This window comes from Chiloscyllium plagiosum, chromosome 25 (genome assembly GCF_004010195.1).
Source record: "Chiloscyllium plagiosum isolate BGI_BamShark_2017 chromosome 25, ASM401019v2, whole genome shotgun sequence".
Lineage (NCBI taxonomy): Eukaryota > Metazoa > Chordata > Chondrichthyes > Orectolobiformes > Hemiscylliidae > Chiloscyllium > Chiloscyllium plagiosum.
The window spans coordinates 51,782,056-51,798,055 of NC_057734.1; the positions used below are offsets into that span (position 1 = coordinate 51,782,056).

A 16,000-nucleotide genomic window follows, 5' to 3' on the forward strand; every position below is an offset into this window, starting at 1 on the left:
GGAGACGAAGGAATTGGGAATATGGGATGGCGTTTTTACAGGGGGCAGGGTGGGAGGAGGTGTAGTCTAGGTAGCTGTGGGAGTCGGTCGGTTTATAGTAAATGTCCGTGTTGATTCGGTCGCCTAAGATAGAAATGGAGAGGTCTAGGAAGGGGAGGGAGGAGTCTGAGACGGTCCAGGTAAATTTGAGGTCGGGGTGGAAGGTATTAGTAAAGTGGATGAACTGTTCAACCTCCTCGTGGGAGCATGAGGCAGCGCCAATACAGTCATCGATGTAGCGGAGGAAAAGGCAGGGGGTGGTGCCAGTGTAGCTGCGGAAGGTGGACTGTTCCACATATACTACAAAGAGGCAGGCATAGCTGGGGCCCATGCGGGTGCCCATGGCTACTCCTTTGGTTTGGAGGGTGGGAGGATTGGAAAGAGAAGTTGTTCAGGGTGAGGACCAGTTCAGTCAGTCGAAGGAGGCTGTGTCAGTGGAAGGGTACTGGTTGGGTCGGCGGGAAAGGAAGAAGCGGAGGGCTTTGAGTCCTTCGTGATGGGGGATGGAGGTGTATAGGGACTGGATGTCCATGGTGAAGATAAGGTGTTGGGGACCGGGGAAGCGAAAATCCTGGAGCAGGTGGAGGGCATGGGTGGTGTCCCGAACGTAGGTGGGAATCTAGGACATGGAGTCACAATGTGAGGATAAGGGATCAACCATTTAGGACTGAGATGAGAAGAAATGTGTTCATCTTTGGAATGCTGCAATCCAAAGAATTGTGAATGCTTGCTTTTTAAGCATGCTCATGACAGAGATTCATAGATTTTTGGAATATTGAGGCTATAATGCAGGTGAAGTTGGAGGCCTGTACCATCACCATGTGTTCCAATTTCATAGTTATTGTTTACCTGACAGGACGTGTACAGAGATTGCTTATTTCTGCACCTTTGCACTCCTAAAGCTAACTAGTCTTTAGACTGTTGGACACTCAGAGTGTGTGTATATTTATCGGCTTCTTTTGTATTCCTAAATCGTTGAGAATGTTTTATGAAGTTCTGAAAGTATACTTAGTCCAAGTGGAAATGATCCCCATGCCTATAAGACAGGTTTCTGGCTGTCTATATGATGCCAATCATCTGGTTTCCCCCAGATAGTGTGATTTTTCCAAGACAGCATGTTCTATGTAATTAATCAAGAATGGGTATTGGGAAATAATTTTGGTAAAGGTTGATGTTCCAAGATACAAGAGAAAGTTATTTCTCAATTTTTGTTAGCTTTGCTGTGTGCTTTGAAAAGAACATTAATATTTTGTCTCAGCAGAAATATACTTGAGATTTTAAATATAACTCTTCAGCCCATTCAAATTGCTTTAAATTTAGAATTCTGGATTAGTGGTGCTGGAAGAGCACAGCAGTTCAGGCAGCAGTTCGGATGCTGCCTGAACTGCTGTGCTCTTCCAGCACCACTGATCCAGAATCTGGTTTCCAGCATCTGCAGTCATTGTTTTTACCCCTTTAAATTTAGAATATCTAGTACCAAATCCATCACAGCAAATTGCTACCACAGTTAACAATGAATTTTTATCCTACCCCACAGCTCACCTTGTGTTACACAATTGGCAACCAACACTTTCAGGAACACATTCTAGACCGAAGGTTTTCTCAGTTCACGTGAATGCAGTTATACTCTTCTAAAATCTCAGTAACAAATTAAGTTAATGTTCAAACTCTCCAACTGGCTACTTTGAATTTCCATTTATTTTGAACAGGGAAGAGAGGAAAGATCCGTTGTCAGCTCTGGCTCGTGAGTACGGTGGCTCCAAGAGGAATGCGCTGCTGAAATGGTGTCAGAAAAAGACAGAAGGTTATCAGGTAAGGAGCAACACATTGATTTCTAATTTTCTATTTGGCACGTGAACAGGACTACTTTAAATATGTATGAGGAAATGATTCCTCAAAGAAATGATCTGAGGATTGGTACTGTTTGACCTGGTTTAGTCTTATCCTTTTGAATGTTGCCGATTGCGGAACATGAGTGAAATCAATTTCTGTGTAACAGTCTTTCCTCGATCTTTGTCCCATTCTCTTCAATCTCATACATCACCTACGGCCTTGGGACATATTGAAAAGTGCAGTATACTGCAAATACCCTTTTTTTGAAACAAATATTTGATGTGGTAAAATGAACAGACAGAGAAATAGTTGCAAATGTAGGCAAGTAAAAAGTTATTTTCGGGCCGCAGCTTAAACTTTAATTTTGCAGTATTGAAAGATCAGAGAGTCATAGCAGTCTACAGGACAGAAAACGGCCCTTTGACCCATGAAGTCTGTGCTGGTCAAAACAAATACCTAACTATTCTGATCCCTTTGCCTCGTACATTTAAATATCACATAAATGTTAAGGAGGGTTTGTGTCTCCACCATCCTTATAGACAGCAAGTTCCACTACCCCATCACCCTCTGGGTGAAAAAGGTTTTACTCCTATCATCTCTAAACCTCCTGCTCCTTGCCCCCACTTGTTGATCCCTCCATCAAGGGAAAATGTTCATTCTTGTATATCCTGTCTTTGCCTCTCATAATTTTGTACGCCTCAATCATATCTTCAGTCTCCTCTGCTGTAAGGAAAGCAACCCCAGTCTGTCCAATCTTTCTTCATAACTAAAACTGTCCAGCCCAAACAATATCCTTATTAATCTCCTCTACCCTTTTTGGTGCAATCACATCCTGCCTATAATTCCTGAAGTACACACAATACCCTAGCTGTGACACAGTCGATGTTTTAGACAGTTCCAGCATCATCTCCTTGCATCTTAAATTCTATGCCACGGCTAATTAAGACATGTATCTCATATGTCACCTTAACCACTTTATCAACCAGTCCTGATACTTTATGGGACCGTTAGATATGCACACCAAGGTCACTCTGATCATCAGGGTCCTCCTGTTTGAGTTCCATTTGCTGTTGGCCAGACTCTCTGTATCCTCCTTTAATCTAAGTCTACCATCCTCACTATTTATCATCCTGCTAATTTTCATAACATCAGTGAACTTATTGATAAATTGTTTTACGTTCAAATCTAAATCATTTCCATATACCACAAACAGTAAGGGCCCCAATACTGATCCCTGTGGAACCCCATTGGACACGGATGTCCCTCAACCATCACCCTGTGCTTCCTGCCACTGGGCCGATTCTGAACCTAATTATTCAAATTTCTTTGGATCCCATGGACTCTTGTGTTCACTACCGATACCTTACGTGAAATCTTATCAAAAGTCTTACCAAATCCAAGTAGACTACATCAAAAGCATTGATCTTTTGCAAAGAAAATTCAATCAAGTTGGTCAGTCATGATGTCCCCTTTTTAAAAAATAACATGATTTTTGATTAATCCATGCCCCTGCAAATGCAGATCAATTCTATTCCTCAGAATTGTTTCCAGTAGGTGCCTGAGAGATGACCATATTCAAAGATGCAAATTGTGAGTGAAAAGGGGAAATCTTATGCATTGCTGAGGTTCTAAACCGTAAAAGAAAATATCAGATTCTTCATAGAATGTGTTGATGAGGAAGCAAAGTTAGAAAGATTAAGCAAATGGAAATAAAACTTTGGCTGATAAAGTTCAGTGATGCAAAATGTTAGATAATCTTGTTTGGACCTAAGATAAAGGTAAGATTATTTTACTAAATGGTGAGACACATGGAGGTAAGAAAAGAACTAAAGTAATATAGATGTTGGTTGGCACAAATCCCTAAAAGCTCATAAGCAATGATTAAAATTTAGAAGAATGAGAAGTGATCTCATTGAAGCACATTCTTAAGGGGCTTGACAGGGTAAATGCTGAGAGGATGAGTCCCCTCATGGGAGAGTCTAGGACCAGAGGGCATAGTCCCAGAATAAAGGGGCACCAGTTTATGACTGAGGAATTTCTTCTGAGGTTTGAGTGTCTTTGGAACTCCTTGCAACAGACCTGTGGTGACAGAGTCCTTGTGTATATTTAAGGCTGAGATCAATCCTTGATCAGAAGGAGAATTAAGGGTAGGGAGGTGAGACATGTTGGATAAGTTATGATTCTATTGAATAGCAGGGAAGGTTTGAGGTGCTCAACTCCTCCTTCAATTCCTATTTCTTGTGGTCTTCAAATTTATCAGTAGATGAAACTGAATATTCATCTTCAAGAGGATGAGCATAGGAGTGACCGTTGGACCTTTATGTATAGAATCTTGGTCAAATTCCATCTGGAGTATTGTTTTAAAACTGGTTTAGAGAGTTACATTATGAAGACAGGTTGCATATATTTGAGTAGTGACTTAATTCTTCTCAAAAAAATTTAAAGGATTTATTGGGTGAAAACAGAGAATCTCCTTATTCCAGTGGGGTAATCCAGAGAAAAGCAACTTCTATAATGTGAAAATCATCACATGGGAGCATTGTAAAACAAAGTTTGATGCCAAGCCACATTAAGGGGATATTGTGCCAGATTATCAAAAGCTTGGTCCAGGAAATAGGTTTCAAGAAGTGAGGTAGAGAGACAGAAGTATAAGGAGAGAATTCCAGAACTTAGAGCCTAAGCAACCAAAGGCAAAGCCATTAGTGGTAATATTTGGAATGCACAAGAGACCAGAAAAACAGGAGTGTAGATGTCTCAGGATTGTTGGGTTGAGGGGAAGAGCAAGAACAAGAACATGAAAGGATTTGAAAGTAATGATGAAACTTTTAAAGAAGTTGGCTTAACCTTAAAATTGGAGCTACATTGTCAAAAGTGGAATTAGAAAGTATTGTCACATACTCTAATCTTCTCTTGAAAGATTATGAATGCTTAATGTTATAGTCTAAGTTGATATTAATATTGAACAAGTCATATCCAAGAGGGAAACCAGACTTGGTAGACTCTAATTTTGTTTTTGTTTAAAACTGTGGAGGTCAGTTACTGAATCTATTCAGAAGAGTCAATCATATCTTTTACTTCCTACCCCTTTTTCCTGCAGCCTTTACAAAGTTCTTTTTTTTTTGAAGAACAGATGGGCAGATTTCCAATGTAATTTTAACACAGCAGATATTTTGTCTTCTAAATTTCTGTTCTTGGTGTCAGTAATCTTCTTTCATTTCTTTCGTGAAGAAGTTATGTTTCATTAAAGGAATGTAATGCCCTAATGTGTAAATTGCAAGTTCACAGCTATTCCAAGTACAATAGCTTTATGGTTTTCCATGTACAGTTACATCTGTGATTTGTTCTTCAATGACTGCTTCATCATAAAAGGTATTTCACTGGACACTATATCCATGCTAATAAAATGATTATTTCAGCTATCTTCCAGAGTAAAACACTTTTCCCAAGATTTTGGTATGTTATCATCCCCAAATTTGAAACTGGTGGAACTCTCAAATTCCTTAATTTTAACCTGATCCATTTATGCTTAAGAGAGCCTAACGTAGCATTTTAGCCAGTCTACTTGTTATGGACCAGATGAGACCCCCTTCATCCACCAAAGATTTGAAAAGAGTTAGCCTAGACCCTAACTTATTTAAAGGCAAGTGTAAGGTGCTATGTTCCAGATACGGCTCATTTCATAGAACATAGAACATTGCAGCACAGTACAGGCCCTTCAGCCCTTAATGTTGCTTCGCCCTGTGAAAACAATCCAAAGCCCATCTAATTTAACACTGTTCCATTCTTGTCCATATGCCTGTCCAATGACCACTTAAATGCCTGTAATATTGGTGAGTCTATAGCTGTTACAGGCAGTGTTTTCCACACCCCTCCTACTCTGAGTAAAGAAACTACCTCTGACATCTGATGTACATCTGATGTATATCTATCACCCCTCAATTTGAAGCTATGCCCCCTCGTGCCAGCCATCACCATCCAAGGAAGAAGGCTGTCACTGTCCACTCGATCTAACCTTCTGATTATCTTATATGTCTCAATTAAGTCGCCGCTCAACCTTTTTCTCTCTAACAAAAACAACTTCAAGTCCCTCAACCTTTCCTCATGAGACTTTGCCTCCATGCTAGGCAACGTCCTAATAAATCTCCTCTGAACCCTTTCCAAAGCTTCCACATCCTTCCCGTAATGCGGTGACCAGAACTGCATGCAATGCGCCAAGTATGGCTACACCAGAGATTCGTACAGCTTCGCCATAACCTCATGGTCCCGAAACTAGATCCCTCTACTAATAAATGCTAATACGCCGTAAGCCTTCCTAACAGCCCTGTCAACCTGGGTGCAACTTTTGAGGGATGTATGTACCTGGACATCGAGATCTCTCTATTCATCTACACTACCAAGGATCTTACCATTCGCCCAGAACTCTGCATTCCTGTTACTCCTTCCAAAGTGAATCACTTCACAGTTCTCTGCATTGAACTCCATTTGCTACCTCTCAGCCAAGCTTATATATGTCCCTCAGTAACCTACAACATCCTTTGGCACTATCCACAACTGTACTGACCTTAATGTCGTCTGCAAATTTCCTAACCCATCCTTCTACGCCCTCATCCAAGTAATTTATACAAATGACAAACAGCAGTGGACCTAAAACAGATCCTTGCAGTACACCGCTAGTAACCTAGTAACTAATTTCGTCTACCTTTATTCGTCTACCCTTATTGCTTTATTAACGCACACTTTATTTTTAGAACACAGTTAAAATACAAAAGAAGAATAGACATAACTATTGAAATACTTAACAAGGAAATGTATTATTTAACCACTATTGTTCCAATATAAGCAACATCCCACAAACACACCCTTTGGCAAATCATTTGTGATTCTCAGGTGCTATCTCTCTCCAGTGAGAAGAAAGAAATAATCTGCCCTTTTTTGATTTTGAAGAAAAAGACTCGCTGTCCAATACTTCAGTCTAGCAGCCAGTGACTTAAGCTTTTAGCTCAGCAGTCAGCAGGAAACCTTCTCACTAACTAAAAGCAAAACTAAAAGTCTTCCTGAGTTGATGTTAGCCTTGACCCCACCCATTCATGATTGTTTTGTCTTAATTTAAAATGAAATCCAGGGAGAACTCAAACTGTTTATCAACTGCCTATCTGAAAGTAACACTAATAATACCCCTCTGTAAGAGAAATAGTACAGAACACTTCTCTCTGAAAAGGCATAATCCACATATAGTAATCGTATGTCCACTGTCCAATTCCACACAGTTGAGAGACTCTGCCACCAACACAGTAATCACTGGGTTGGAACTTCTTGTGAGCAAGACAATGCATTCTCTTTGATTTGTATCTCCGTTTTCTTCTTCCAAATCCTGTTTCATGTTTGGTTTGAGTTTGGATAACTCATGGCATAGTAGTACTTTGAATCTCAACAGAGACGTTGATTGACAAGACTGAACATTTCTGGCGTTCATTCACTTACTGTAACTCAAATTCTCTTTGTTTCTTAAAATTATCAACAGCATTTCTGTCCTCATATCTATTTTTGCAGTTCTACTTGCATGCTGTCATTGCAATCCATATCTAGACAGTCTCACTAATTTGTTAGCATTGTGTCCTCCATTTTTTTGTCGTATTGCCTTCTTAACGCTACAAATGCTGCTGGGAAGCAATGCTTTCCCAGGAATTGTTTTAGTCTTTCATCATTTGTTTTTGCAGTACATGTTTATGTATGTGTAAATTTAACTCCCAACAAAGCTAGAATATTTAGTACTTTGACACAGTTCAAAAAAAATGCCAGCGTAGTTTGGGGGATTTCCAAATGAAATTACTGTCTTGGATGCAACCTACTGAATTCAGTTATGTACTCTTTTATAGTACCATCCTCAGTCTTTCTAAATTTATCTAATTCTGACTTGACCTCACAAGCAGTTAATAGATAAACGTTTTGATAAACTTTATCCATGAGTTAATGATTTGTCCAAACATTCAAACGTGTTCAAATCATCGAACCCCAGTTATTAAAAAAACCTTATCTTATTTCTGTCCAGTAATGGAAGTAATAAGTCCATACCTTGATTCATCTTTGGTAAAGAAGTAATTAAGGGTTCACATTGTAACCTCGTTCTTCCGCTGGTCACAAGGATCATTTTCTGAAAACAAATGGGTCGTCATAGTCTGAAACTTTACATTTTGACCCAACCATGCTCTGCCGCCAGTGTTATACTTCAGAAGATAGCTCCAGTTAAACAGATGTCAAGTCCATTTCTTTATTTGAGAGCTTTATTTCAATTAACCACACTCCACAAAACTCTCACCCCACTGATTACTAGCTTCCTATATTTATCCAACCAATTCAAATTCAATTACCTCTTGTTTAATATACCCATCACCCATTCCTTCAAACCATATTAGATTATAACAGTGCTGATTGGAAGTGGGAACTCTGCTTATTATTCTCAGCCCAGTTCACTCATTCTTTACTGCTAGCATTACTTGTGATACCCCAACCGATGCTCAGTTTGAGAGAAATTAATTTGGGGTGAGCTGGGGCTTTCTGATCTGTATCACTGAGGCTGCAGTGGTCAGTGCTGTCAGCTACCAGATCATGGAGAGAGGTTTGTGAACTGATTTTATCACATCAAAGGGAAAATAATCATCTCTCTGAAAGCACCCTTTTTGGAGCAACACGTTACTCCAGCACACTGGAGGCCCTTCTGCATAAGCAAATGGAGACGGTCATTCCACCATTCGTGGCTAATTTGTACCTTAACTCCATATTCACCTCTGACCTATATTCCTCAGTATCATTGCACCAACAAAAATCAATCCATCCTAGAATCTAACATTGATAGATTTAACCTCAAATGCAGAGGGGATGGGCAAATATTATAGCATTCTCGTCTTTACAACTTTCCTTTACATCTGTCTGCCCATCCATCTTGCACTTGATTGAGTTGTGTTCTGTTATGTGCTTTGCTTTAATCCAATTTTGGATTGGTTTTCCAATTTTTTTTTATCATTGAATTTTTTTGTAATTTAAAAGGAAAAGCAAATTCTATGGGTTAAATCTATTGAAATGGTCTGGTTGTCTTCTAGTTTCCATGTTGGTAATTTGAGATTGCATTGCAAAGGAGCATACCTGTGTTCACATCAGTGTTGTCACCATGAATGATGTTGAGAATTAGCACCTGTCACAATGCCTGTGTGATTTACAGCCATCTGGTCACAGATAGATAGTTTCTACGATTCATTTGGATCTGTTCAAGAGACGCCCACAGACAGAATTGATTGTTTTTTATAAGCCAAACCAGAAGATTTTACTCAGGCATGCATTATTTTCTTTGAGCTGTAGCAAGCACAGGAGAATGCCTTGGGTCATCATGTAACACTGTAGTAATGAAATAAGAGAGAAAATTGCTGAAAGCATTTTTTTTTCGATAAAAACAACTTATTTATCTCGATTCTTCAACAGCGATTTCAATGGAAGCACGAAGTAAGATGTGACAACAAGCTACAAGTGATGGTATTGGGGTAGATGCCTGAGTTTGCAGTAATGTTGAAATGATTAAAATCATGATGCAACAAAATACTAGGAATTTATCAACATGAATATCTTGGGTTTTGGCGTGCGAGAGGTTGCAGTGAAAAGGAGGAATTTAAAAATCACAAGAAGAATTTTAAAATCAAGGTGTTACTTATCTGCGAGTCAAAATTGGTCAGCTTGGGGTAAACTGAGTTTTCTTTGACCTTGATTTTAAGGAGACCAAATATGTGTTGAAATAGTCCATTCTAGAGGTAAAAAAAGACACAAAACATGGTTTCAGCAAATGATATGATGGAAGTTGTAGTTGGTAGTCATAGTGTCAAGATATGTGGCTTGAAGTTCATCTCAGGATTGATTATTAACTCCAGCATTGTGAAGAATCTGGTTTAGCCTCACTAATTCCCATGGAGAAGAATGGAATCTGTGATTAAGGAATGGAACTAAAAAGGCTTAAATCTTTTCGGTGTTTAGTTGGAGATAAAGTTTGCTCATCCAGGACTGGATGATGGATCAGCATCCTGATAGTTTAGCAACATGTAGGAGGTGAGAGAAGTGGTGGAATGAGGGAGAGCTGGTAATCCCTGTTTGTGTAAAAAGAAATGCTTTTGTTTTCTGAACATGTCATCAGGGTCAGCCTGTAAATCAGAAATAAGAGGAGTCTAGAGAGGAGATGAGGGATAATGGTGTGGGCGCAAGAAGATAAACCATTGCAGATGATACTCTACCATTCAGTAGTTTAGGGTAGAACTAGGTGAGAGCAGCCCCAGCCAGCTGGATGAAAGTGAAGAGGCAATAAAAGAGAATGGTGTGATCAACAGCATCAAAGGCTGCAAACAGGTCGAGGAGGGGCCGTTAGTTGGTCGCAACTTGTGACTGTGAAACTGTTGTTTCAATGCCAAGGTATACAGTGCTCTCAGCCAATGCTGGAAAGTGGGATTAGAATAGTTAGGTAGTTGTTTTTGATTGGCACTGATGCAGTTGACTGAAAGGCTGTTTTCTGTGTTGTAAACCTCTATAACTCTATAGCTGTTGAGGAGGGGGAAATCTGATTCGTGCGGTTCACTCCTGGGCTCATGGGAAAAATAGGCATGTATTTGAGAGCTGGCAACACATTCAAGGATTTTAAAGAGGCAATGAAGTTATTGATGGGATGTTAGGTTACAAGAACAGATGGTCCAAAGATGATTTTGTTTCGAAGAAGTGGATGATGACATAGAAATATATAAATTAAGGGCAGGAAGTGTGTTCCAAAAGACTCAGGATCCCCATAAGGGAAGAACAGTCTCCTCATCTCGGCCTCTTATTTCTTAACTATGTCTCGGCTCTCAAACCTGGACACAGTTGAGGCCTCAACTTGAACTACTCTTGATAACTGCAGCAAACATCCCTGTGGCAGATTTGAAGGGGAGAAGCAACATCTAAAGAAAGTAATTTCACAATATTGGCTAATGTGGGAATCAAAATGAAAAGTTGAGTGATCTACATTTCATTATAAATATAATTAGGTCTCATGGATAAGATAAATGTGGCAAGAAGGTTAGAGAAACAAATGTGACTTCAAGGCTGGCATGGGGGAGTGGTGAAGGAAGTTTGGCCCAACAGGTGAGTGGGAAAGCAGCAAAGCACCAGAGACGATTGATTAGATGTTTTCAAGCTTAGTTATGAGGCTGTCAGTGAGTTCCTTACACCTACTGTTGAAAGTAAAGGTGGATGAGGCAGGAATGAATGATTTAATAAGATGGTTTCTAGTAGCAAAAGTGGGTTCGCTTTACAACTCAGGAGTTTTAGCAGACAAGGCAGGGTTGATGGTGCAGTATGAGTTCCAGATAGTGAAAGGATAAAAGTGATTATCCACCAAATCTGAATTGGTTGAAACTAAAAGAGAATTAAGAATTTATGTGTGAAGCAGGAGGAAGTGTGTGAGATCACATCCGTATTCACAAAAGAGAAGGGCATGGTGGATGCTGAATTTCAGAAGGGATGTGTTGACATTGTAAGGCATGTCAGTATATAAAGGAGAAGGTGTTAGGTGCTTTGCAAAGCATTAAAATAGACATGTCTCTGGCACCTGATGGGATTTATCCCAGAATGCTGACGGAGGCTGATGAAGAAATTGCTGAGCCTTATACAAAATCTTTCCTAATATAGAGGTCCCAGAGAACTGGAGAGCAGCCAATGTTGTTCCTCCGTTTACAAATGGCAGTTGGCATAATCTGAGAAAATCCAGCCTTAAGTCAGTGATTGGAAAATTGTGTGGAGAAGAGTCTTAGGAATAGGATTTACTCACATTTGGAAAAATATGGACTTATTAGCAAAAGGGCAACATGGCTTTGTGCCAGGGAGGTTATGCATCACAAACTTGATCAAGATTTTTGAGGAAATAACAAAGATGACTGATGAGGGCAGTAGATGTTGCTTTAGTAAGACCTATGACAAGGTCCTTCATGGCAGGCTGATACAAAAGGTGAAGCAAGATGGGATCCAAGATGAGCTGGTAAGATAAATACAGAATTGACCTCGTCATTAAAACAGAGTAGCGATGGAAGGATGTTTTTCTAACTCGAATTGTGTTTCCAGTGGTGTTCCCCAGGGCTCCATGCTGGGACCTCTGTTGTTTGTACAGGTATTTCTTCTATAATGTGATGGAAACAGACCCTTTGGTCCAACTCATTCATGCTAACCAGATCAGCAGAAAGGAGATCACCAGATGAAATGAGTATACTAATAACTTCACCAATACTATAACAATACTAATAACTATAACTATACTAATCCTGTTTACCTGGACATGGTTCATTACCTAGTTTTAACTGCTCATCCAACTACTACTTAAATGATGTGAGAGTATCTGCCTCCACCACCCTGTCAGGCAGAAATTCCATATTTCCACCATCCTCTGGGGGAAAAAAAATTCTCCTCTAAGTCACTTATTCCTGACTTCAAACTTATGTCCTCTGGTCTTAGACATATCTCCCATTGGGGAAAAGATTCTCTCAATCCACCCTTGCCTCTCATAATTTTGTATACCTCAATCAGAGCCATCCACGGCTTCCTCTGCTCCAAGGGAAACAAATTCAGTCTCTCCTCATAATTGAATCTTTCCATCCCAGGCAACACCCTAGTGAATCTCTTCTGCACCCTCTCCAGTGCACATCCTCCCAATTGTGTGGCAACCAGAACTGCACACTGTATTCCATCTGTAACCAAACCAATGTTTTATAAAGTTGTAACCAGACTTCCTTGCTCGTATATTCTGCACCCTGGCTAATGAGGCATGCATCCCATTTGTCACCTTCAAATCTCTGTCCGTTTGTGGTGACACTTTCAGCGATCTATGGACTTGTACACCAAGGTTCGTTTTTTTTTCCAAAGGACTCCCGAGCAACCTACATTCCTTGTGTATATTCTTCCTTTATTAGACCTTCCAAAATACATCACCTCACACTTATTAGGATTAAATACCGCCTATCATTGCTCTGCCCAGTTTATCAGCTGATCAATATTAGATGGCATCTTGAGAACATCCTCCACACTATAACATTCATGGGCGGCACGGTGGCACAGTGGTTAGCACTGCTGCCTCACAGTGCCAGAGACCCGGGTTCAATTCCCGCCTCAGGCGACTGACTGTGTGGAGTTTGCACGTTCTCCCCGTGTCTGCGTGGGTTTCCTCCGGGTGCTCCGGTTTCCTCCCACAGTCCAAAGATGTGCAGGGTCAGGTGAATTGGCCATACTAAATTGCCCGTAGTGTTAGATAAGGGGTAAATGTCGGGGTATGAGTGGGTTTCGCTTCGGCGGGTCGGTGTGGACTTGTTGGGCCGAAGGGCCTGTTTCCACACTGTAATCTAATCTAATCTAAAAAAAACATCACCACCAATTTTCATGTCATCTGCAAACTTACTAATTAGACCTTCTAAATTCACATCCAAGTCATTCATTTACATTAAAACAGCAAGGGTCCCAGCACTGATGCCTGTGGTACACCACTGGTCACAGGCTTCCCAATCACAAAACCAACCTCTTACATCACCCTTTACCTTCTATTTGTAAGCTAGTTTTGGATCCAGTTTGCCAACTTGTCTTGATTCCCATGGGCTTTTACCTTTTAGACCAGCCTTACCTGTGGGACCTTGTCAGAAGTCCACTTGAAATTCATGTAAACCACATCAACTGCACTACCCTAATCTATATATTTAGTCACTTTTTCAAAAAACTCAAATTAAACTAGCCAGACAGGATCTCCTTCTAATAAATCTGTGCTGACTATCCCTGATCAATCCCTGCCTTTCTAAGTATTGATTAATCTTGTCCCTCAGATCTTTTTCCAATAATTTCCCGACTACTGATGTCAAACAGCAGGGCTATAATCACCTGTCCTATGTCTACTGCCTTCTTGAACACCGGAACCACATTGGTTATTGTCCAGTCATCTGGCACTTCACCTGTGGCCAGTGAAGTATTAAATATCTCCACCACAGGCCCTGGGGATTTATGCAGTTTTATGCCTACTAAAACATCTAACACTTCCTCCTTATTAGTCTTAATATGTTCCAGAGTCTCACTATCCCAACTGAAATCCCCAGCTGCAATATTTTTCTCCTGTATGAGTACAGATGAAAAATATTCATTTGAGACCTCACACAGGTTGTCCCTTTGGTCTCTAATAGGCCTGACTCTTTCTTTAGTAATCCTTTTACTCTTGATACACTGATAATATGCCTTGTGGTTTGCTTTAATCCTATCTGCCAAAGATATTTCATTCCCTCTTTGTCCTTGTTCACTCCCCTGTTGTGTAGCAGATGCAACCATCGTGCCACAAACTTTCCCCAGAGAGGCCATTCCCCCCCGCCCTGCAAAGTATCCAACACAGTATATTTGTTTTGACAGGGGTATGATCACAGGAAACTCCTGCACAAACTGCCCACTCTTACTCGTCTGACTGGCAGTCACCGAACACTTCCTGTGTAGCCCTTACTTGTGGTGTGACCAACTCACTAAACATGCTATTTGTGACATTCTCTGGCTCATGAAAGTTCCATCGTGAGTCCATCCACAGCTGCAGCCACTTCATATGGCTAATCAGGAGCTGCATGCACTTATTGTACAGGTAGTCACCATGGAGATTGGAAGTGTCCCTGATTTACCAGTCAATCTTTCTATCCTGACTTCACCTCAGGAGTTCTACTTTTGGGTTCGTTGAAGGTTCTGTCTGCACTGCTCCTCTCTATTGCTGCTCTGAGTGAGCTTGATCTGAGCCCTGCTCCTCTCTGTTGCCCTTCCAAAAGAGCTTGATCTGGACCTGGCCTGTAAGGGTTTTATCTGGAAGCTCGAGTGCTGTTGTTCAGCCCCAGGTTCAGTCTGTTGTGTTCCTCCCTCGCTGCCTCTCCAACTGACTTGTTGGAGCTTTTTGAGGTTGTTGTGAACAGAATTGATCAAAGGGACTCAGTGGATGTAGTAGACCAGGATTTCAGAACGCTTTTGGTAAAAGGAGGTTGGCCAGCAAAATTACAGCACCAGCAATAGGAGGTAAATACAGGCATGTAGGAAAGATTTGTAGGAAGCGAGGACTGCAGATGCTGGAGATCAGAGTCAAAATGTGTGGTGCTGGAAAAGCACAACTGGTCAGGCAGCATCCGAGGAGCAAGAGAGTTGACGTTTCGAGCATAAACGCTTCATCAGGAAGCATCACGTTCCTCATGAAGAGCTTATTGCTCGAAATGTGGACTCTCTTCCTTGGATGCTGCCTGACTAGCTATGCTTTTCCAGCACCACACGTTTTGATGATGTATGAAGGATTGACCAACAGACAAAAAACAGTCAGAATAAACAGATTCTTCTTGCATGACACAAACAGGAATTGCTGGAAAACTCAGCAGGTCTGGTAGCATCTGTGAAGAAAAAGCAGAGTTAATGTTTCATGTTCAATGAACCTTCTTCAAAACTGATTGTAACTGGGAAAAGGTTGGTATATATGCTGGAGAAGGGATGGGGGTGTGGAGAGTAGGTGTAGATGATAGGTGGAGCCTAGTATTTCCAGGTTTACATACAGTGCTAGGTGACAGTGTATGCTGTGAGGAAGATGCAAAGCAGCTTCAAGATGATTTAGACAGACTTAGAAAGTGGGCAAGAACATCACAGATGGAATAGAACATAGAACGTAGAAAAGTACAGCTCAGAACAGGCCCTTTGGCCCATGATGTTGTGCTGAGGTTTGATCCTAATGTAAAGTATAGTAACTTAACCTACGCACCCCTCAATCACTGCTATCCATGTGCATGTCCAGCAGTCGCTTCCACCACCACAGCTGGCAGTACATTCCATACATTCACAACTCTCTGCGTAAAGAACCTACCTCTGACGTCTCCTTTATACCTTCCTCCTAATATCTTCAAACTATGACTTCTCGGACCTGTCAATCCTGCCCTGGGGAAAAGTCTCTGGCTATTGACTTTATCTATTCCACTCATAATTTTGTACATCTCAATCAGGTCTCTTCTCTCTGGAGGGAAGGAGGAAGAGAGAAGGCCGAGCTTATTCAACCTTCCTTCATAAGGCAAGACCTCCAGTCCAGGCAGCATCCTGG

General features: G+C 40.9%; 1 protein-coding gene across 5 annotated transcripts in view; it reads left to right on the forward strand.

The window, feature by feature from the left end:
* specc1la (sperm antigen with calponin homology and coiled-coil domains 1-like a) overlaps positions 1–16,000 on the forward strand; it is a 294,908-nt gene that overhangs the window by 187,237 nt on the left and 91,671 nt on the right. For all 5 annotated transcript variants that reach the window (XM_043716192.1, XM_043716191.1, XM_043716194.1 and 2 more), the window contains one exon: positions 1,749–1,851. In XM_043716192.1, coding sequence (XP_043572127.1) covers positions 1,749–1,851 — 103 coding nt within the window. The remainder of the gene's footprint in view (positions 1–1,748; positions 1,852–16,000) is intronic.